We start from the raw sequence: 21,539 nt of genomic DNA, 5'->3' as shown, positions 1-21,539 counted from the left end.
ACTCACTCTACAAATTCATCTCTCTCTCTCTCTCTCTCTCTCTCCATTGCAATATTATCAGATGATAGGTATGACATTGTATTCGTATAAATATAAAACACTATCTACTTGATAAGATACTCGAACTCAGGTAATCATAATGTTCAAAGTCGAAGGGACCAAACGCAAAATATTGTTAAGATGAATGAAAATCTCATAGGAAATATAAAAAGAGACAGAAAATCTGAACAAATCTGTTTATTATCTTCGCCCTCATCATGTTCCTCATTCTTGGATGGATGATTATTCTTGGGTGATCATCATGAACCTTCAGTAATTCATCGGAAAAACAAACTAGAACATTAAATTGTTACGATGATGTTGATTGTGATTATCATCATCATCATATGAATGTAATTTTTTGTTAACATTGAAAGGTTAAAATCAATATTATGATCATTTTGTTGATAATATAATTTGACAGTTTGGACAAATTTATTTCACAATCAACTGTTGTTTTCATCATTATCATCTTGTTCAATTGATTTTGCTTGTTCAATTAACTAATCACTAAGAAATATTTGTAATATCATTGGAAAACAAAAATTTCATCCAATTCCTTGGGTGATTTATTTGCTTATGAAATTGATTCTCTTACTTATGATATTATTAGTTACGATTATGATTATGACAATTAAATTTGAGAATCAGGTTTCCAAATGCAATGTTAACAATTAACTGAATATGAAATATGAAAAATGATTTAGCATGAAAATTATACTAAAGGTTTACACCCAAAGTTATTAAATTATCATGAATGTCTGATCGTTAGTTGATTTAATTTGTTTGTAATTTTTTCACCTTTCATATTGAAAGTTAATAATCAACTAATTTGTTCACTGTCATGATTACCATACTAATCAAATTAAATTATGATATCAACACAGCAAAAAGAATCAAGTTCACAGTTGATTAAGTAAATTGTTGACAACATGAAGCAATCAACAATTAATAAACTTTTTCAATGGAAACTTTTGATTTGAAGTTGAAATTTTTTTCTTCTTCCACTTAATTTAAATCATTTACTAATTTTTTTTTCTGTTTCTCACTTGATTCAATAAACAATCAAATCGTTAATCATTTAAGGCCAACAATTAACTTTGATAACTAACTGCGGCTTAGGCTTTACATGATTAGTATGATTGTTATCAAAAAATCAGAGTTAATTGTATAACAACAATTTATTGATTATGTTGTTTGAGTTTTTTGTTTTCTTCAAATTTCTGTTTAAGGCTCAACAATTAAATTTGATTGTTTGTTTGCTTTTTTTTTCATCAAGTTGATTATTGTTAGGTCGCAATTAATTGGTGATGGTGACATTCAAACCCATTGATTAATGTTAGTTGATTAGTTTTTCAGTCAATTTATTAATTGTGAGTTTATGAATCAAAAATTAGAGTGATTGATGTAATTAGTGTTAATTGTCAACCTTAAATGGACACTTGGACTTTGAAAGGAGGTGATTTAATGATTAAAGGTTAACAATCAACATTTAATTTCAAGTATAAAAGTGGAAACATTTTCTTAAAGTTAAATTACTAATCGTGATTAGCTGATTGTTGCTGATTCCCTTTTACAATCAACGTTTAACTTTGACATTGTGTTTACAACTATCAAGATGAGGATAACTTTACTTTTATTATTAATTGTGACAATTATTTATGTCATCACAATGGTTAATGGTCATCGTCATCACCATAAATGTTGTCACCATCATCATAAACATCACAGGAAACATCATTGTCACAAATCAGTTCATCATCATCATTTGGTAAGTTAATTAATTGTTTCTATTTGATTGTAAAATTAACTGGTAGACATTTGTTTAGATAATTATAAATTGTTGTTACTTTGTTGAAACAAATGTCAAAAGTTTAATTCATATAAATGAATTGATTATCATTACTATTAATCTGTTTGTGTCTCTTTTACTATTTTTCATTCAGCATGATGGTCACTCTCATAAACATCATCATGGTCATCATCATGGTCACCATCATGGACATGATCATCATGGTCATCATCATCACAATCATCATGGTCATCAACAGCATGGACATTGGGGTCATATGTTGAGTGTCGAGATGGGAAAACAATCTCATGGCTGGCAGATTGTTGGTAAACAGCATTTCAATGGAATCATGAACTTTTAGAAATTCAATCAATCGAAAAATAATTATTCTAATTACTCTTTTATTCAAAGTACAATTTAGTTAATTGTTTTCGTTATAAACTCACATCGGATTAATTGTCGACGAATTGAAAGTTTTTTTTTTCTTTTCATTTCTTAATCTCGTTTTTCGCCTTCATTTATTTAATTAAATCCTTTATAAATTCTTATTCTGTGTAAATTGTAGATTGTAAATAATTTGTGTAAAAATTTCCTTTAAAATTGTTAAATTAAATTGCCTCTTAATTGTTGATCTAAATTTTGAAATCGAAAATTTTTTCGCTCTTTTTTATAACAATACGATCCCTTTTCTTAGCTCCAGCTGATTTTTTACTCACATGTTGATTGAGTTTCGTTAATTATTTTTATTAAATTGTCATTTTAATGGAATTAATTTAATTATTTGAATTGTTGTGTTTAGTTGTATCTTAATTGTTCCTACTTTAGTATGGTTTTCCCTTTTCCCTTAATCCTCAGACGTAATTTGTTAGACTCTAGAGTCTCTGTGTTTAGATCAATCAAAATATTTTCATCACTTAACTTTGATCGGATTAAATTTGATCAACGATGTTTCAAATCAACTAATTCATCAGAAAATTACATTTGGAATTATGTGAAAACGCCAACGGAAAATGCAGTATTATTTGTCAACCTTATCGAAGATGATGGACTCAAAGTACCAAAAGTTGGTATCGACAATGGACAAAAATTTCCTGATAAAAATTCATTGAAAGAATTGGAAAAGAAATCAGTTGATCAGCTTTACACCCAAATTATTGATCTTATTAAATTGGGTAATTCTGATTGTTTGGGACAAATTTCAAGGTTACTCCGAGCTAATTTTAATTGTTTAAATTCACTGGTGGCTCCGTTTGATAGTCACTGGCAATTTATAAAGAAACTTGATTCTCATCTAGTCAATTATTGTAAACGAGTTAATCGAGGTAATCAAGAAGTTTCTGATCAAAATCAAATTACTAAATTGTTATTCTTTTCTTTTATCCAAAGGTGATTGGCTCAAATCAAAATTTATCGATGATTGTTTACAATTAACTATCGATTTATACAAATTTTCACCTCCCACCGTAATCCTTTATTGTGATACTTTGGTGAAAAATATTCTTGGAAAAGTGAATCTAACAAAGAGACAATTTTTACAATTAATGTTCTGTTGTGTTCTAAGTCGACAGCAAATGGTAAATCAGCAAGTTGATTGGTGTCAACGATTCATTGATCAACATTTAAATGAATTAAGTTTGGCTGAATTGTCCCTCATATTGGTCGCTTTTCATAAAACTCGGACTTACATAGTCGACGATAAATTGTACAAGAAAATTGTGACCAAAGTTTCAATCGAAGCAAAAACTGAACGAGATGCGACCTTAAGGTCAAGTTTACTTAAAGGAGTTAATTATTCACTAATCAGGGCTGATATTAAATCTGCGGAAAATTTAGTCAACTCATTTTTAGAGGTCGACAATTTAAGTGTTTATAACCTTATCCATTTAAATGAATTCTGCGTGAAACAGAAATTCTATTCTCCCAAATTGATTAATAAGTCAATCAATATGCTGGAAAATGTCATTGAACATTTACGAATAAAAGATATCGAGAGAATTTTAAAATGTGCCACCGCTTTCGACCATCTTCAACCTCCATGTCCAAATATCGATCGAATTGTTAATCAATTGGATTCAGTTATTGATCAATCTGGTCCAATAGATTTAGAGAAAACGATTCCATCACTTTTACGAAGTGTTTTCCTTCTGGACATTTATCCGCCGAATATGATTAACTTCATTCTCTCGAAAGATTGGTTGAAGAAACTTAATTTCTGTAAGTTAATTTACCTAAATATCAAATTCTTTTAGTTGAATAATTGAATCTTTTTCCATTACTTTCTCATCTTTTAGATGGTCCCGATATTCACCTCCACTATTGGTTATTGATGACAATTCGTGATTGCCTTATGATTGAACGAAATGCCGATTATAAAGAGAAATCACAAAATTTGGATCAGGTTTATAGTAAAGGAATTCATGTAAATAAATTACGAGTCCCGATTGGTTCGATAACTAATAACATGGAAAGTAAAATGAGCATGAATAACAGAAACTTGAACCTTTTGTACAAAGCAACGATCGATGCTTTTCCCGATCGTATTGTCCAATTTGGTTACTTTTTATCGACATCATTAACTCCCGATTTAATGTTAACAACTGAACCTAAACACCTTCGTCTTTTGAAAGGTCCAATTCGAGCGCCAAATACTTTCATCAAAGCTTATGTTATAGTTTACCAAGGAAAGCAAATGTACATTGATCAAAATTATTGTCAAATTTCAGGTCACTATAGATTGAGAGAGAGATTATTACAGAAATTGGGTTTAAATGTGGTAAATATACCTTTTTATGAGATATATCATAAAACCGATGAATTTGGTAACAATCATGATTTAGTAGATTACATTAAGAGACGAATAAATCAACTTGAGCAATAACGATTAACCATTTCGTTTCTTTTTATACAAAAATATCACAAAAATTTACTGAAATTATCTCCACCATGAGACAAGACCAAGACCTGGATCACCAAAGAACCCTGAAAATGAAAAAGAAAAAGGTGAAAGATTAAAGGTAAAATCTAATGAAGATCAAATCAATTTACTTTAATTAGATAAGGTACTCGTCTTTGCCTCTCCACCGCTGGTTTATCTGATGAACCCGAAGGTTGATAAATATCCTGAATAGTTGATGTCGGTCCTGGAGGTGATGTATCAGTGAAAATTTCCTCCTTCACCTTGAATCTAACGGTTTCTCCGATATCCATGAATAAATTGCTCTTTTCTTCACCATTATCATATTCCCAAACCCAAACTTGCTCTTTCTCATCACTTAACAAAAATAGAAGATAAAAAGAGATACCAAAGGTTTATAAGAGAAAAGAAGAAAAAGAAAAGAAAAATTAGAAACAATTATCAAAGAAAAATAATTGATGGAGAAATTGTAATGAGATAGAAATCGGAATTAGGATATTCAATTTCACGGTACAATCGTTTGAAGAAAGTGATTGATGAAATGAATAAAGAACAATCTTTTCTACAAACGGAAAGAAACCAATTTAAATGCGAGAACAATCAACTTACAATCGATATGGTTCAGGTAAACAATGAGGAGGAATTAAAATGTCATCGAAAAAGCCCAAAGAAACATGGACACCCTCACGAGAGCAACTTCTCAATTTACCAACAAGAACTTCACCAACAAAAGGCCGGAACACAAGGAATCGGAAGTGAACTGTTGAACAATAAGAATGGAAAGATTAAGAAGATGGAAACTGTGACCAAATTAGTGATCAACTAATTAATCAAATGAGTCAAACCTTTAGTATGTGTACCCGAATCTCCTTGGTAAATAAAAGATTCATTTATATCAAGAATATCATACAAAGTGATCCCAAGACCGACATCAATGATTACCCTGTTGGCCATTTTACGATTAAGTTGATCAGCGATCGCCTGATCAACGGGGATGTTAAAAAAACTCGCAGGTATCCTAATTGTATCTCGTAATTCAACTAATTGAAACATGATTTCCAATTGGTTTTCACTGATTTAAAAACAATTTAAATTTCAAAAAGCAACTTGAAAAGAAAACAAAACATTCGGAATCGATTCTTAATCGATTTCAATTGATTTTCTTTCGATAAATCGATCTATTGATTCGATAAACTTTTGATGAAAGTTTTTCGTAACAAATTAATAATTAGTTTTCGAGAGTGAAAAAATTGTAGAAAATTATGATTATGATTGCAAAGAATTAAACATGAACAGAGTAATTGAAAAAATTTTGTTAATCTCTCATAAAATTTAAGTTAATCAATCAATTTATTTTTTATAATAATCGGTTGGTAATTAATGTTGGAAGTAATTTACAAATAAATACAATTAACAGAGATTAATTTGTTACAGTTGTGATCATAAATATAATAAATAGTTTGATAGGAGAGATGATTGGAAATCTACAGTTGAAAGATAATTACAAAGGGTGAATTAGTAGTTGAATTAAATTAAATCCGGTCGATTGATACACTTACCACCAACCGCCTTCATGATGATGCTCGTGACCGTGGTGGTGATCGTGTCCGTGATCGTGTCCATGGTTGTGTCCATGGTCGTGTTTGTGGTGATGATCCTTGTATTTGTGGTGATGGTAATGATGTTCCTCCTCACATTTACATCGGTGATGATGAAGTGGATGAATTTGGAAACTAGAAGAAATCAAATTGAATTGAATTAATTGTTCTATTAATCTGTTTGATTGTCAATTCTTACTTGAATGGTAAGGGTTTAGCTGAACTCAGAGCTGATTCAAGAGCCGATGAAATAACAAGGGAACATTGGAAAGCGATGAAAACACCAAGGAAAAAGAGAGTTAATTTCATTATTGATTGTTGATTGTTGACTGAATCAAACTGATTCTTTAGCAAATTGTTTGTTGTAAGATGATTGAATGTTAACTGATTACTGATCTTTGGGTTATGATAATCGTATCATTATATACTAAATGAGAGAGATTAAATTGTGGGAGATGCCTAATGATGAAATTTAAATTAAATTGTGAGTTTTGGCCTTATTGTGAAAAGAATCAAACAAATCAAATGGTAACAATAGTAATCAGTTTGATTAAAGAATAAGAAAAAAAAAGAGATTAATAAAATCAAGATCAAATTGAAAATTCTGCTGAATTCTGGTAATCTAACAAGAAGGCAGTGATTTAATTACTACGATTAAGTGTTTTTACAGTTGAGCCTTAAGATAATTGGTTAATCAGATAAAGATAATTAAATCGTAATCTTTTAAAGCACAATAAAACTTTGACCTCATGTCAATAGGTTACACTAAACACTAAACAAATTGTATTCATCTGATCAAGAATCAACATTAGATTGTTCAATTGTAACGATTGAATAGAGTGACAAGGTTGAAAAAGCCTATCGCTTAATTGTTGTTCCGTTAAATTGGGTTGACAAAAAATAATTGTGAGGATTTAACAGATTGGATACAGAATTTAATACATTTAAACACCAAACTCTTTATGCAGATGAAAAAACGCCAATCTTGAAACCTACATTTTCGTAGTGAATCGTTTACATGAATTTTTTTTTCTTCACTTTTTTTCCGCTGTTTTTTTTTCATATCAATTTGCTTTCCTTTTTTTGGATGTGTCTTTGATTGTGATTAGTTGATAATCTTTGATCCTTTTGCATGTGAATAGTGTGTTAATTTAATCTCGATTGTTTGTTATCCTGAAAATAATCCATGGGAATCCTTTGGGTTCAATCGGGTGATTTATATTTGATTCTGTTGATTTTTTTGGTTATTTCAGCTCCATGATTTTTTTGATAATCATCTCAAGGTTGTAGTTAATTGTTGTTTGTGATAGATTGACAAGGTGAAATTTTGAGAGAGGTCAGGTCAGAGTGGGAAATACATGAAAAAAGGGTTGGGATTTAGCAGCAATTGAAAAAAAAACGATTTATCATTAATTGTATTAGCTAATCTTATTTGGAGTGATTAAAATGCTAACAGAAAAATTGAGAAATTACAGTAAAATATAATATTTCATGCAAATCTATTTCTCTTGAAAATCGTTTCCTTAAAAGTTGATTAATTGACTGCGATTTAAGGTATATTATTTAGATATCGAGTTTAGATGCTTCGGATTAAATTGGTTGACCAATTAATGTCCAATGATGTTTGGCAACTGTACAAGCATAACGAACTATCCGTTTACGATCATCCAGGACACTTTTAAGATCGTAAAGAACCGTTGGACGATAAGGAAGTAAATTTATTTCATTAACTGTTTTAGCAATTGTGGTAAGACAATCAAGTGATTTACGTCTTATTTCCAGGTGAGGTGATGTTTTGGTTAAAGATAGAAGACGATTTATAATTCCAGAGATGTTACGAATTAGAGTCACTGAATGAGTCTCAATCAACTGGATTAAACAATCAAGAGCAGTTATCTGATTGTCTGGTGCATTAGTTTCCTCTAGATTGAAAAGTGTTAACGATTGAAATTTACTAATCTCATCACGAATTACAGTTTTGGGAAGATTTTTCAAATGATTGAGAAGACAAAGGGCAAAACAACGTTTCCTCCATTCGGTTAAATCATTATATCCTTTAAGTAAAATTGGTGATGTTTCATGGAAATATTTCTGCTGGTAAAACGGTGATATATTAAATCCGTTGGATTGTTGATAATAGTTATGATTAGTGTGACAAGGCACAAAATTTTTGGCAATCATTGAAACGATTGATTCATTGTCATGGGTTTGCATCAGATTTAACAATTGGTTGGTGAAAAAATTTGAATATTGTCCTCCTCGTATGACTAGACCACGATTACAAGCAATCATTATTTGTATTGACGGTATTAGTGTAACAGGATTAGTTGATAATTGGCTTAATTTGGTGTTTAAAAAATTGGTTATATTCAGCAATCCTTGATCAGGTGATTTGTTTAATATGACTTCAATGATGATTGTTGTTGATTCTAAAAGTTCATCGTAATTAGTTGAATGTATGTGCATCAATATACTTTGTATGAGATCAGTCCAAGAGAATTGAAAATCAATTGATAAATTGCACAAAATACATTCAACCACTTTAATCAATTTAATGAGTGGCGGAGGTGATAAAGTTGGTGATGAGGATGCTAAAGATGATTGACTTGGTTGCATAGTCCGCAATGAGTTGAGAAAATTTTCAAAAATGCAAATTTTGTATGAACATGAAGTCAGAATTAAAATTTTACTGACAATTTGTTTCAAATTATCATCAATTTCAATTTTTGGCGACTTCGAATCAGCCTTTAAAAGTGGACTAAGAATGGCCTGGGAAAAAATATCAAGACTGGACGAGTTGATTGTTTGACAAATACAATCAGTGATGGTTTTTTTAACCTTTGTTAACAAATCTACAATCAAAAATAAAACAAAATAGATTAGTTTGATGACGATAATTAAGACTCTTCCATCTTTTCAATTCGTAGTTTCAATATTTACCTGAATTAATTGTTGCTTGAAAAAATAATTGAACACCAAGATTGGCTAATTTTTGATAATTCTCATCAGATTGAGCTCCATGAAGACAACATTTCAATGCTCCGGAAACTTTCAATAACCGCTCCAAATTTTCATTGGTTAAATCAGCTGAATCTAAAGTAAAAAAGATAATTAGTCAATTATCGTAAATATTTACAAGTTAAATCAACTACTTACCAGGCAATTTATCAAATAACTTTCGGGTTATCTCACTTTGACACACCTCCGGGTGTTTTAAACTAAACTCGACCAGTAAATCTCTGACTTTAATCCTAATTGATTGGAGAGAAAAAGATAACAATTAGTAAACTGTGTTAAATTATGAATATCATTCTTAGAATTACCTCAATCTATCATCTGAAGATGAAGAATCACTGAGCATTATGAATAAAAGACCATTGGCAAGAGACTGTTCTTCATGATAATCCCATACGAATGAACATTGAACAAAATTGGATAAACATTCAATCGCTGAGATTTTTATATGATTTTCATCGGTATCAAATAGAGAAAGTAATTGGGTAAGAAGTATTTCTTGATCAGGAATTCGTGAGAAAAGGTTATTCGTAGTAACCTTTTTCCAACATCGAAAAAAACAGGTAAATCCTTCTAGATATTCCTTAGCTTTATCGGTCTGATCAAATATAACGTTTTTCATGAAAATCGGGAAAACGTGTTTACCAATTTTCTCCATAAAATAATCAGAACAGGCACTGATTGAGGCGAGAAATTGACATGAGACTTTAAATAGTCCAAGAGAAAGTTTGGTTAGAGTTCCTTCCATATCATCGAAAACTTCTTTGAGAAATTTATCCAACATTTCAGGTGAACTTTTAATTGTCAACAAAATGGCGATCATTGTTTGTGTAGCCATTTCCGATAATTTACCAAAATTAATTCGTAAAACATCAAGACGAATCGATGTCCAAATGGTTTGGAGGAAAGATGAAATTGCTTTATCTCCATAAATTGGAGCACAACTGATTATCATATCATAAGCATCTAGTTTGGCACTTTCGACTTCCGATTCAAGTTTCTCGGTGAATAAAAGGTAAGCAAATGGAGCAAATGATGGACTGATCATGAAACATTTCTTTAGGGCTTCATGAAGATCATCTCGAGTAATTTGTATTCCTTTGTCTCGAGTTGGATGGTAAACAATTGGAAAATAGCAGCTGACAATGTCAAACAATTCTTCAGCTAAATGTCCTGGGGTAAGAGAACCAACTATTTGGGTAAATAGATCGAAACATAATAAAAGACATCGAGGATCCCGTTCGCCCTCCATGATCTGTATGAATCCATAGAGAAAATCATTGTTTATCGATTTGTAGGCTTCCAAATGAGATGGAAATAAACTTCCAATTAACTGGTAGATTAGAAATCTTTCTTGGATTGGTAATTGTTGATTAGCAACCTCACGGTTAATTGTAAGAAATATGTCAATTGCTTGTTTATCAGAGATTGAAAAAAATCGTGACAAATGAAGCAAAGCTTTGATTATTATCGGAATGAATGAATGATGATCACTTAACCGTGTTACCAAGTATTCAGTTAAATATTCAGTTTCAATTTCACCAAGACTTTCAGGGGTAAGCAATTCAATAAATGCTGCAAGAATTTTAATTCCTTTGGTTCTTTCATCTAATTTAGCTGATGTTAATGCTGTTCCAAGGCCAAGAATAAAATTTTCCAAGCTTGTCTCATTTTTGGAAAGACTCTCATTAATCACAGATAACTTTTGTTTAACGATACCATAATTAAGAGATCCATCAGCATTAGTTGATTCTGTAATAAGGGAACTCAAATCCATTTGAATAGTTCAAAATTTTACAACAGTAATTATGGTAAATCAATTCGCATGAAATTCAATCAAGTCAATCGGAAGAAAACAAAAATAAACAAACATAAACAGCCACAGGTTTGAACGGATGAAAATCGCCACTCGTTTCCAAAAGTTAAAACCTGGTTAATAAAAAAGAATAGAAGACACGCGGAAAAAAACAATTGTTAAGAATTAATTGACAATAATTAAGAAAAAAAAAGCTAAAATCAAGAGACAATTTAACAAACATTCTGATAACAGAGATAAATGAAACAAGCATGATAACCAAAGTACCAAAGGAGATAAATTCTAATTATAATTTGTACCAATTATTTTGGTTAATTCGACTTACCGGTTAATCAAATGTGTCCAGTACTGATTGAGATTAGAAAATTGAAAAAAATGGAGACTAAAAAGTGATCACAATCAAGGTAATTAACTAAATTTCTTTTCATTAATTAAATTTACATGTGTAAACAAATCGCTTGAAATAATAGGAGAAAATGTTTGCTAATCCAAATGCTGCGGTAGAATTTGTTCTTACGGCTAACAGAAGATGGAGCCACTTTTTTCTTTTCTCGATTCGCTTTTCCGTTTCCTTTAGATTTCTGTTTCCGAGTTTTTCAAGTATAAGTTGAGTTGTTGGTGTTTTTTAGTGATAAGTTAATTTAATTTTATAAGAATGGTTAGTAATTAATTAATTGTTCTTTGTGATTTTTGCTATTTATTAACCTTTGGTGGTTTGATTGATTGTTAATTGTCTCTTTTATTCTCTTTCTTTTTCTTCAGAGTCATCGTAAATTCTCAGCGCCTCGTCATGGGCACATGGGATTCAAGAAAAAGCGAAGTCGTCGTCATCGCGGTCGCATTGGTGCCTTCCCCAAAGATGACCCATCGAAACCTATTCATCTTACAGCTTTCATTGGGTACAAAGCTGGTATGACCCACATCGTCCGTGAAGTAGACAAACCTGGTTCAAGTAAGTTATACAATTTCTGATTGCGTTTATTTTTTTTTAAAATTTACTCTTGAGGGTTTCTTGTTGCTAATTTGCAATCTTATATTGTTCACAGAGGTTAATAAAAAGGAAGTTGTTGAGGCTGTTACCATTTTGGAGGCACCACCAATGGTTATTGTTGGTTTGGTGGGTTACATTGATACTCCACGTGGCCTCAGGACTTTCAAGACTATCTTCTCTGAACATTTAAGTGAAGATTGTCGACGACGATTCTACAAGAATTGGTTGGTATTGGTTATCTCTCTCAAGAGATGGGGGCATTACTTATCCGGCTAAAATAGACTCCTCTTGGTGTTGAGTGAATCTGTCCACCAATGAGTCAATCATCTAGACGTATAGTTATGTCTCCTCTCTTGAGCTCTTTAAAAGCTTCATGATGAGACAAAACTAATTACTAACCTTTTACCTCACTTTACAGGCACAAGTGCAAGAAAAAGGCCTTCACTAAATATGCCAAGAAATGGGCAGATGATGATGGTAAGAAAGCTCTTGAAAAGATTTTGCTCGTATCAAAAAGTATTGTAGTGTTATCCGAGTTATCGCTCACACTCAAATGAAATTGATGAAGAAACGACAAAAGAAGGCTCACATCATGGAAATTCAACTCAATGGTGGTACCATACCTGAAAAAGTTGAATGGGCTAGACAACATTTTGAAAAACCAATTCCTATTAGCCAAGTATTTGCTCAAAGTGAAATGCTTGATATTATTGGTGTTACCAAGGGTAAAGGTTTTAAGGGTGTAACCAGTCGTTGGCACACAAAGAAACTTCCTCGAAAGACTCACAAAGGTCTTCGAAAGGTCGCTTGTATTGGTGCTTGGCATCCAAGTCGTGTCCAATACACTGTTGCCCGTGCTGGTCAAAAGGGTTACCATCATAGAACTGAAATGAACAAGAAGGTTTACAGAATTGGAAAGGGTGTCCATGTTAAAGATGGTGAAACAATCAAGAACAATGCTGCTACTGATTATGACCAGACCAACAAAACTATCACACCAATGGTAAGAGTTTGCTCCCTTTTTATTAACTTGATACTTTAACATGATGATTCTATGTGTGTACAACTATTGTATGTCTGATTCCCTGAAGATAACTCTAGGGCGGTCTGAGATGGAATCAAACTGTCGACCTGTGATCTATTAGTACAATTTCTAATCATCTTTTTCTATTTCTTAAACAGGGTGGATTCCCTCATTACGGTGAAGTTAATTGTGACTACATTATGTTGAAAGGATGTGTAATGGGTCCTAAGAAACGAGTTATTACTCTTAGAAAGGTATTTATTGTTCAATATTTGATTTTTTGTTTACTTGAATTAACTTGATGATAAAACTGAGCCAATCCAATGAATCGCATTCGATATTTATCATGATATGATATATGATAGGACTGATAAAAATATCTTTCCAACTTCAAACTGTCGTTTTTACATTGAATTAATCTTTTTTGTTTTTCCAGTCTCTCCTGGTTCACACTAAACGAGCTGCTCTTGAGGAAATCAAACTCAAGTTCATCGATACATCATCCAAATTCGGACACGGAAGATTCCAGACACATGCCGAAAAGAAGGCCTTCATGGTTAGTTTAGTTTGCACGCATATTAGTTATTTCTTTGTACATTTTCTAATTTTATTTCTTTTTATTCTTTCAGGGTCCTCTCAAGAAAGATCGTTTACGGGAAGTCGAAGGAAAATGATCAACTATATAAGTTGGCTTATTAGGGTTTTCAATTCTAAAATAAAAGAATTTAAATATAATGTAAATTTGTCTATTTTCAATCGATTTCGCATGTTTATTCATTAGCTTTCAGTATATAAATGCAACAAGGAATTGAGAATCAAATTGATTTATAGATCATTGGGCTCGTAGACTTTGAGATTTCTCAGAGATCAAACTTGAAAAGTAGTTTGTTCGCTAGTATAATTATCCAGTGAAATGGGCTCATTTTTGAGCTGTGAGGCCATGGATTCGATTTCTTGTAGATTCTTAGCAGAAGTTTCAAATTTGTGACTTACTAGTCTTCGGTAAAAATGTACAGCAAAACCAATGAAAAGAATGAAAATCGGTATCAAAAGTATAGTCGCTGCGAGAGCTGCTTTGTGGCCTGTGTTCCCTTGATTGGCACCAAAATCCCAGAATTTGACCCAACACAGAATCGCAATTTCAATTAGGAACAGAAATATTCCCAAAACAGTTGAACAAGTCCAGGCGATTTCGATGAATTGATTCAGCTTCTCGTGAGGCGAATCACTCACTCCCCCTAGGCCATTAACAGAACAAACAACTTCGATATGAGGTAGAATACAAGTCGATATCATGAGCGCGAGCATGTGCATGGAAACAAGTAAAACTGTACACACACTAAACGATATCAAAAGACCATAAGGGATCGGGTTCTTTGTTTCGGGATTTAATTGTACTTCAACCATTGCGATCTGAAAGATATCACGACGAAAAGAAGAGGATATAAAGAAAGATATGAAATTTCATTCGCTTCAAAGTGATTACTACTTCCTCGTAGAAATCAGTAGACTAAATGGGTGAAGGGAACAAATAAAAGAATAGAAATACTCACCATGGCGAATCCAGACAAGAGAGCGGAGGTTCGTTGAGAGGCCTTTAATTTCGCTCGACTCAGATGAAGTCGCCTCCAGGAAAGTGCGTCCACATGATCTTGTCGAGATTTCTCTTTGTAATTACCTTTTGTTATGAGATCAGTGAGAAGACTATTCGGCAAAGAGTCCAAATTACTCATTTCAATTCCACTAGTCCCTTGACTAATATACGGATTTTCTTGATTGTGTTGCTGAATTTTCACCATTTACTTGAAACCGGTAACAGAACAGGTTATTTTCCAATCCGAGATTCACCAAGAAACCAAAATTGATTGGGCAAAAAATACCAACATATGACCAATAGATTTACCCAAGTTTAAAAATCACTGAATTGGGTGAAAAAAGCTCACAAATCAACCAGAAAATTAAAGAAATCAAGTCAAATCATTAAACAGGAAAGAAAAATGAATCGAAAACCGTAGAAGAGAAGTAAAAGAAGAATAGAATTCACATTATTGAGAAAAAAGAATAGAACACAAACAAATTCTTTTTGGTCAACAAACTATAAGGAAACGAAAAAGAGAAATAATTAAATTAGATTAAATTAATAGAATAAAAAATAATTGGTTAACATTCAAGGTGTAAGATTAATTAACAATTACAATGTTTTGGTGATACAAAATAAAGACAAAAATGAAGCTCAACGTAAGAAATAGATGGTTGTAAAAAAAGATATGAATTAATAAATAGTTGAGATGATTGACAATTAGATGATTAAAGTTTGAAGACAATAAATTAATGAACAACTTTGTTAATCAATGGAAATCAAAACAATTAATAAACAGAATTGTCATCAAAACATTCAAACCAAATGAAGAAAATGAGTGACTAGCGACATCACTCGGCTCAGAACAAAACTAAATTCTTTAATCATTTTGCTCGCAAGTGATTTCATGTCACCTTGTTAATTGTTATTCTTTTATTAATCACAATTAAAAAATTACAATTAATGTCCAATTAAAAGTGTCTCTTCATCCTCCCAACTCTGAGTGCCAACAATAGACCTGATTGTGAATCTCTTATTATGAGATTATTTCAAATTCTGAGTTGTATTTTTTTCGTCTCACCTTCAGAATCAGTTAATTGTTAATTTATCTTTTAATTTTATTTTCACCCATCAATCAAATCATTTTCATGGTGAATTCAAGTAATCTTATATTATGTGTTTTACCATTTCTTCAATTACAACTCTGATTATGTTTCCATGATTGTTTAAATCACCAATTGATCATGAGTTTCCTTTCAACCTAATTGTTACTTCTAGATGACAACAACAAACAATTAAGTTTACTTGATCAACTGTTTGAACAAATTAATAACTGCTAAGGTATTTATTTAGTTAAAAGTTTCATCTTCTTTGATATTATAAAAACAATTAACTGATTGCACCAAAAACAGGGAATACAAAACAACAATTTACGTTACAATGAAAAGCAAAAAGGTTACACTAAGTGTACCAATTAAATTAAATTAGATTCACTGTCAGAGGGCAAATTGCCAAGAAATATAAAAAGACCAAAATAATTAACCAGAATTTCATTCATTCATCATGTTTACGTGAAGAATCAGTTCTTAATTCACCAAACTCATCAACGATTTTAATTTTCTTCCAATCCTAAACCTCTAGTTAATTAACTTAAAACAATCAAATTGTGACCAATTGCTGAATCAAAAATGAGATGACATTAAACTTGATCCAACAACAAAATAATTAACTGTTTACTTAATAATTTCAAGATCATCTTCTTTTAATTGTTGCTGATTTCTCACTTACAATTAATTACAATAATCAACAATGAATTTCATCATTACCTGTTCATTGATTAGCAGTCTCATCACTTTAATCACATCAGAATTACCGGAAACAATCAAAATTGGTAAATATTATTCAACAATTAACCACAATACAAATACTAATAAATGACAATCTAACTAAACAATTAACCCAGGAGCCATTTTCAGTTCAGGAGATGACAATTTAGCGTTAGCATTCAAACACGCAGTTTGGATTAACAATGTTGCTCTTCAAGGGTCAAAGATTGAAGCTCATATTGAACAAGTTGACCTAAGCGACAGTCTAAGTGCCGTTAATGCAGGTAAAGTAAACCAAATGATTAACAACAATCAAATTGCAAATGGTTAATTGTTCTCCATCCAATCATCAGCTTGTCGTTTATTAGATTCCGGTGTTTGGGCAATTGTTTATCCCTATTCGGGGGTCAATTCCTGGATAATCAGATCGCTAACTGACCGACTTGGTATTCCCTTTATTCACACTGGACCTAATTACTCATATTCAGTTAAATTGTTTGCCAATCAACCGATTACACCAAATTATTCAGTTTCACTTTATCCTGATCTTAGAAAATTAAACAAAGCGATTCTAGATTATGTCATGGATAATACTGAATGGAAATCATTTAGTTTAATCTTTGATTCCAATGAAAGTGAGTTTTAATTGTTCATCTTATTAGAAATTTACTAATCATTTGGTTAATATGGATTAAGATTTAATCAAGATTAAAGATGCCCTGGCGATCACTACCTACGAGAATAGTAAACTGATCAAAGCTCGAGAATATAAGTTCGATCAATCAAATCCACCCGAAGTTCTGTTCAAAAGTATAATGAAAAATCGTGATTCTAATTTCATCGTCAGTGTTAATCAAGATAATTATAATTCTATTTTGGAAAAGGTTTGATTGATGAGAATTTCAATTACTATTGATTAATATTAATTGTTGTCTCTTTTTTTCAGCTTAAATCATTTTCATTACTTGATTTTTATTGCAGTTACATGTTCAATGATTTGGTGAGTCTTGAATCAGTTGATGAATATGTTTTGATTGTGATGATGATCATTTGATTTTGCAATTTAAAGGATTTACAATTTTGGAATCTAAGTGATCCTGAATTAAGTGCTTTCAATGTAACGGGATTTAGATTGTACAATGGTTTGGATGAACGAACCAAAATCCGTTTCAATGCTCAGGAATGGAAGACAGGCCAATATGATGCTTCTTCGGACAGCGTTCAATTAACGGTAATTTGACCTTTTCTTGGTCGAAAAATTGTTTTTATCTTTTTAATTTATCATCTAATTAATAGCTTAATTTGGCTTTAATTTATGATGCCGTTACGTTATTTGCCCGATCATTAACTGGACTTTCACAATTAACTGATCAAATTTTTGCTCCATCGGTTTCTTGTGGTCTCAATGATACATGGATTTTGGGTAAATCATTAGTTAATCAAATGAAAAAGGTTAATTACAATTGGATTATTTTTTAAGAAAATTATCTAATCCAACTTATTTAACTTCTTGATAGATTGGGGTCAATGGATTAACTGGATCATTAACTTTCGATGATGAAGGTAATCGAGAGAAATTAATTTTATCGTTAATCCGACTCAAGGAAGGCCAATGGTCAGAGGTAATCGCTTTGATCACTTTCAGCAATTAATACAAATTATAAATCAATTGTTTCTAATTCATTAGATTGGTTCATGGGATTCAGATTCAGGAATAAATATAACAACTGAAGTTCAAGCTGAAGAAAAAAGTGCCATCGAATATTTGAAAACAACTAAATTGAAATTAATTGTTGTTGAGGTAATTCAATTTCTTATTAACTGAATTAATGATCAGAGTAAATTGTCTAATCTTTAATTACAATTTATACAATTAAATTCAATAGAATATTCCATATGTGATGAAGAAACCAGATTATGCAAATATGACCGGCGATGAATTTGATAAATATGAAGGATTTTGTATTGATTTGTTGAGACAAATACAAGAATCATTGTCCATCTCTGGTTACGATTTGACCATTTACACGGGTAAAGGTTATGGAAGTCGAAACAAAAAGAACGGAACTTGGACTGGATTGATTGGTGAAATGTTGGACAAGAATCACGATTTAGCGACAACCGATCTGACCATTACCCATGAACGGCAAACTGGAGTGGACTTTACGATTCCCTTCATCACTTTGGGCATTTCGATCTTACATAGTAAACCTAAAGCTGCAGCTTTGAACCTTTGGGCTTTTCTTGACCCTTTTTCACTTGAGGTTTGGTTATACACGGCGACCGCTTTTATCGGTGTGAGTTTGCTCATGTACATTGTAGCTCGAATTAGTCCCTACGAATGGCTTAATGATCATCCATGTGACGAAGAACCGGAAGAGTTGACCAACACTTTTTCAATTGGAAACTGTTTGTGGTTCAGTTTGGGATCTATTATGCAACAAGGTTCAGATTTAGGTCCAAAGTACGAGAATCATTTTGAACAGTTCAAATAGTTCATCTTCGAGTATTAATGAATAAAATTTGTTATCACTTTTTTACCAGATCGATCTCAACACGATTAGTGGCCTCAGCATGGTCATTTTTCACCTTAATTATGGTCTCATCTTACACCGCTAATTTAGCCGCTTTCCTGACAGTGGCCAAAATGGACGTACCAATTGAAAACGCTGAGGATCTCGCGATGCAATCAAAAGTAGGCTATGGATGTTTAAAATCAGGATCAACTCGAAAATTTTTCCAGGTAAATTAATCATTAATCTGAATATTAGTTAATTAATGTTCAAGATGATTTTTAATTGTCTAGAATTCGGATTATACGACGTACCAACGAATGTATTCCTCCATGGAATCGGCTGAACCTCCAGTTTATACGGAAACAAATTCTGATGGAGTTCGAAGAGTCCTAAAAGGAAACTACGCTTTTCTTATGGAATCACTATCGATAACATACAATGTCAATCGCTATTGCAATTTAACACAAGTTGGTGATCTGTTAGATCAAAAAGGTTACGGAATAGCCATGAGACCTGGATCACCATTTAGAACAATTTTCTCGAATGAGATTCTTCGGCTTCAAGAGCAAGGTCGAATCGATGAGCTTAAAAGAACTTGGTTCGAAGATTATCCAAATGAGATTCGAGCTCTTGAAAATCCATTGGAAGCTGAATGTCCACCTGAAGTTCTTGATTCAGAAACAACAAGTGCTCTTGATGTCGCAAATGTGGGTGGTGTTTTCATCGTTCTAGTTTGTGGTCTAATCATTGGCGTTATTTTTGTAGTGATTGAGTTCATCTGGAAAGCTAAGAAAGTTTCTCGTCATGAAAGGGTAAGTTAATCGTTGATTAATTGATCTTGTTCACTAATCAAATGGCCATTTACTCCTAAAAGGAACACACGTTCAGAATGATGATCAACACTCTTTGGGACATTTGTAAGGGCAGAAACACAACGGTCAATGAATTTCGTAAAAAATCAACTTCCGATGGGACACAAAGTATTAGCACGGAAAATGGTTCACGAGGAAATCGAGTTAACAATATAAGTCGCCAAGTGTCCAAAGTTGAGAGTAACAAATTAATCTAATCCTTTACATGTAATCCATATAGTAGATTAACAGATATTAATAGTTTGGTGGTAAGAAAAATGAATAATTAATTTCTGACAGTTTGAGATTGATTTGTCATCTTATTACAGATTATTATCTTTTGTCCTCATCATATTTCATCAGCGACGATGAATTCATGTTCACTTGTCAATCTCATCAACACAATGAAAATATCAAATCTCATTGAATGTTATCACTGTCAAATAAAACTAATGATTTAAATTGTACATGTGAAACACTTCATCATTGATCATAATCAATTCTAATGATTAGTTAAATGTAAATGACATCCAATCGTTGAGTAAACTAACACAGGTCCAAACTTATCCATTATCGTGGTGAAAACTGGATTTATCTTGAATAACAGACTGATTTAGATTGATTGTGAAATTTTCCAATTAAGAACAGCTAATTTACATGATTGGAAGAAATTTTTCTCACATTTCAAATGTTGCAAAAAATCAGTTATCATGTTGAAATTGTCTCACCACCAAGTAACAAGGACAATTTAATTTCTAATTTGGTATATCTACCGGTTAATCAATGGTTTCTTTTTGTTTGATTTAATCACTTGTAAGTAACAATTTTGACGTAATAAAGAAAGAAATTAATTGTTCCAAGCAAAAGAACCAACAACAACAATCGAAAGAATTACCAAATCATCAACACCATAATTGAAGACACAAATTCTATTCCATGTCAAGTTAATGTTAAGGCTGAGAAATGATCAATTGATGATAGATGAAAGAGAAGTGAGTTAACCATGATTAAAGAAATTCACTTTTTAAATTGTTGGCTTAATTACACTTTGGCTTGTAAGATGATTTTGTCATAAGACATTCAACAGGTTCCAAAAAAAAAGCTATCGTTGATTTGTATAGAGCTTGATGAGTGTAGGCTGAAAATGGAAGGAAAAATTTTCCAACCTTTTCCATTGATTCAATTTCTCTCTTTAATTGTTAACAATCAAAACGTGTCATCTAATTGTTACTGTAATCAAACGGTTAATGGAAAAATATCACAATAGAAAGTTAATCACACTGGGAGAGAATTAAAATAAATAGAAAATCAAATTGATCTTTAGAGAGAGAAATTGAGTTACATACTGAGCGAAACTAAAAAAGAAAAAGAAACAAATCAGTTTGGTTGCTATGGAGAAAAGAATAATAAAAAAATTCTATTCTTTTTTTTCATTTTATTCCTTTTACTCTTTTAGTTTCTCTTGTAATTTTATTAATTGTTCACGATGATTAGTCAATTGTTCTTGATCATTTCTAAGTTAATTTGATTCGGTTTTGTGGTGATTAAGGTTTAGAGTTTCAAATTTACCGGTGAGTT

General features: G+C 31.7%; 7 protein-coding genes across 7 annotated transcripts; 4 read left to right on the top strand and 3 right to left on the bottom strand.

The window, feature by feature from the left end:
* Window positions 1-1,496: 1,496 nt before the first annotated feature.
* LOC128392586 (uncharacterized histidine-rich protein DDB_G0274557-like) lies at window positions 1,497-2,421 on the top strand. The gene is made up of 2 exons (XM_053352631.1): window positions 1,497-1,810; window positions 1,986-2,421. Exons 1-2 carry the CDS (start codon window positions 1,658-1,660, stop codon window positions 2,190-2,192), a joined length of 360 nt encoding a protein of 119 aa, XP_053208606.1. The 5' UTR covers window positions 1,497-1,657; the 3' UTR covers window positions 2,193-2,421.
* Window positions 2,422-2,536: 115 nt separating this feature from the next.
* LOC128392581 (uncharacterized) lies at window positions 2,537-4,716 on the top strand. The gene is made up of 3 exons (XM_053352625.1): window positions 2,537-3,153; window positions 3,218-4,045; window positions 4,123-4,716. The coding sequence occupies exons 1-3, from the start codon at window positions 2,658-2,660 to the stop codon at window positions 4,707-4,709; spliced, it is 1,911 nt and encodes a 636-aa protein (XP_053208600.1). The 5' UTR covers window positions 2,537-2,657; the 3' UTR covers window positions 4,710-4,716.
* Window positions 4,717-4,788: 72 nt separating this feature from the next.
* On the bottom strand, window positions 4,789-5,866 carry LOC128392585 (DNA-directed RNA polymerase III subunit RPC8-like). The gene is made up of 3 exons (XM_053352630.1): window positions 5,591-5,866; window positions 5,355-5,505; window positions 4,789-5,102 (listed from the first exon to the last, which is right to left on the bottom strand). The coding sequence occupies exons 1-3, from the start codon at window positions 5,796-5,798 to the stop codon at window positions 4,868-4,870; spliced, it is 594 nt and encodes a 197-aa protein (XP_053208605.1). The 5' UTR covers window positions 5,799-5,866; the 3' UTR covers window positions 4,789-4,867.
* A 1,381-nt stretch (window positions 5,867-7,247) lies between these two features.
* Window positions 7,248-11,646, bottom strand: LOC128392579 (MMS19 nucleotide excision repair protein homolog). Its single transcript, XM_053352623.1, has 5 exons — window positions 11,500-11,646; window positions 9,667-11,287; window positions 9,500-9,594; window positions 9,284-9,436; window positions 7,248-9,195 (listed from the first exon to the last, which is right to left on the bottom strand). The coding sequence occupies exons 2-5, from the start codon at window positions 11,133-11,135 to the stop codon at window positions 7,934-7,936; spliced, it is 2,979 nt and encodes a 992-aa protein (XP_053208598.1). The 5' UTR covers window positions 11,136-11,287; window positions 11,500-11,646; the 3' UTR covers window positions 7,248-7,933.
* A 45-nt stretch (window positions 11,647-11,691) lies between these two features.
* LOC128392582 (60S ribosomal protein L3-like) lies at window positions 11,692-13,924 on the top strand. Its single transcript, XM_053352627.1, is given in 8 exon segments — window positions 11,692-11,832; window positions 11,937-12,126; window positions 12,221-12,389; window positions 12,584-12,657; window positions 12,660-13,168; window positions 13,348-13,443; window positions 13,626-13,745; window positions 13,819-13,924. Coding segments are annotated over 8 exon segments (1,206 nt in total). The 5' UTR covers window positions 11,692-11,829; the 3' UTR covers window positions 13,864-13,924.
* Window positions 13,925-13,930: 6 nt separating this feature from the next.
* LOC128392584 (calcium release-activated calcium channel protein 1-like) lies at window positions 13,931-15,531 on the bottom strand. Its single transcript, XM_053352629.1, has 2 exons — window positions 14,743-15,531; window positions 13,931-14,602 (listed from the first exon to the last, which is right to left on the bottom strand). Exons 1-2 carry the CDS (start codon window positions 14,986-14,988, stop codon window positions 14,057-14,059), a joined length of 792 nt encoding a protein of 263 aa, XP_053208604.1. The 5' UTR covers window positions 14,989-15,531; the 3' UTR covers window positions 13,931-14,056.
* A 136-nt stretch (window positions 15,532-15,667) lies between these two features.
* LOC128392580 (glutamate receptor ionotropic, kainate 2-like) lies at window positions 15,668-20,428 on the top strand. The gene is made up of 14 exons (XM_053352624.1): window positions 15,668-16,109; window positions 16,410-16,659; window positions 16,732-16,878; window positions 16,948-17,229; window positions 17,291-17,478; window positions 17,541-17,594; window positions 17,664-17,825; window positions 17,891-18,046; window positions 18,112-18,216; window positions 18,282-18,395; window positions 18,481-19,058; window positions 19,139-19,337; window positions 19,401-19,922; window positions 19,985-20,428. The coding sequence occupies exons 2-14, from the start codon at window positions 16,578-16,580 to the stop codon at window positions 20,177-20,179; spliced, it is 2,784 nt and encodes a 927-aa protein (XP_053208599.1). The 5' UTR covers window positions 15,668-16,109; window positions 16,410-16,577; the 3' UTR covers window positions 20,180-20,428.
* Window positions 20,429-21,539: the final 1,111 nt, after the last annotated feature.

Source organism: Panonychus citri, unplaced genomic scaffold (assembly GCF_014898815.1).
Source record: "Panonychus citri isolate SS breed McGregor unplaced genomic scaffold, ASM1489881v1 Contig00136, whole genome shotgun sequence".
Lineage (NCBI taxonomy): Eukaryota > Metazoa > Arthropoda > Arachnida > Trombidiformes > Tetranychidae > Panonychus > Panonychus citri.
This window is presented reverse-complemented; position numbering and strand designations above follow the sequence as displayed.

Coding starts and splice junctions, on each gene's coding strand:
- LOC128392579 (XM_053352623.1), bottom strand. CDS start 11,135: ATGGATTTGAGTTCCCTTATTACAGAATCAACTAATGCTGATGGATCT. Junction 9,595..9,666: donor TCTTCAGATGATAGATTGAG/GTAATTCTAAGA, acceptor CCAATCAATTAG/GATTAAAGTCAGAGATTTAC. Junction 9,437..9,499: donor GTTATTTGATAAATTGCCTG/GTAAGTAGTTGA, acceptor TTTTTACTTTAG/ATTCAGCTGATTTAACCAAT.
- LOC128392580 (XM_053352624.1), top strand. CDS start 16,578: ATGAATTTCATCATTACCTGTTCATTGATTAGCAGTCTCATCACTTTA. Junction 17,826..17,890: donor CGGACAGCGTTCAATTAACG/GTAATTTGACCT, acceptor TCTAATTAATAG/CTTAATTTGGCTTTAATTTA. Junction 18,047..18,111: donor TAGTTAATCAAATGAAAAAG/GTTAATTACAAT, acceptor ACTTCTTGATAG/ATTGGGGTCAATGGATTAAC.
- LOC128392586 (XM_053352631.1), top strand. CDS start 1,658: ATGAGGATAACTTTACTTTTATTATTAATTGTGACAATTATTTATGTC. Junction 1,811..1,985: donor CAGTTCATCATCATCATTTG/GTAAGTTAATTA, acceptor TTTTTCATTCAG/CATGATGGTCACTCTCATAA.
- LOC128392585 (XM_053352630.1), bottom strand. CDS start 5,798: ATGTTTCAATTAGTTGAATTACGAGATACAATTAGGATACCTGCGAGT. Junction 5,506..5,590: donor TTCGGGTACACATACTAAAG/GTTTGACTCATT, acceptor ATTGTTCAACAG/TTCACTTCCGATTCCTTGTG. Junction 5,103..5,354: donor TTACCTGAACCATATCGATT/GTAAGTTGATTG, acceptor ATTTTTGTTAAG/TGATGAGAAAGAGCAAGTTT.
- LOC128392581 (XM_053352625.1), top strand. CDS start 2,658: ATGGTTTTCCCTTTTCCCTTAATCCTCAGACGTAATTTGTTAGACTCT. Junction 3,154..3,217: donor TTGTAAACGAGTTAATCGAG/GTAATCAAGAAG, acceptor TTTTATCCAAAG/GTGATTGGCTCAAATCAAAA. Junction 4,046..4,122: donor GTTGAAGAAACTTAATTTCT/GTAAGTTAATTT, acceptor CTCATCTTTTAG/ATGGTCCCGATATTCACCTC.
- LOC128392584 (XM_053352629.1), bottom strand. CDS start 14,988: ATGGTGAAAATTCAGCAACACAATCAAGAAAATCCGTATATTAGTCAA. Junction 14,603..14,742: donor TCTTGTCTGGATTCGCCATG/GTGAGTATTTCT, acceptor GATATCTTTCAG/ATCGCAATGGTTGAAGTACA.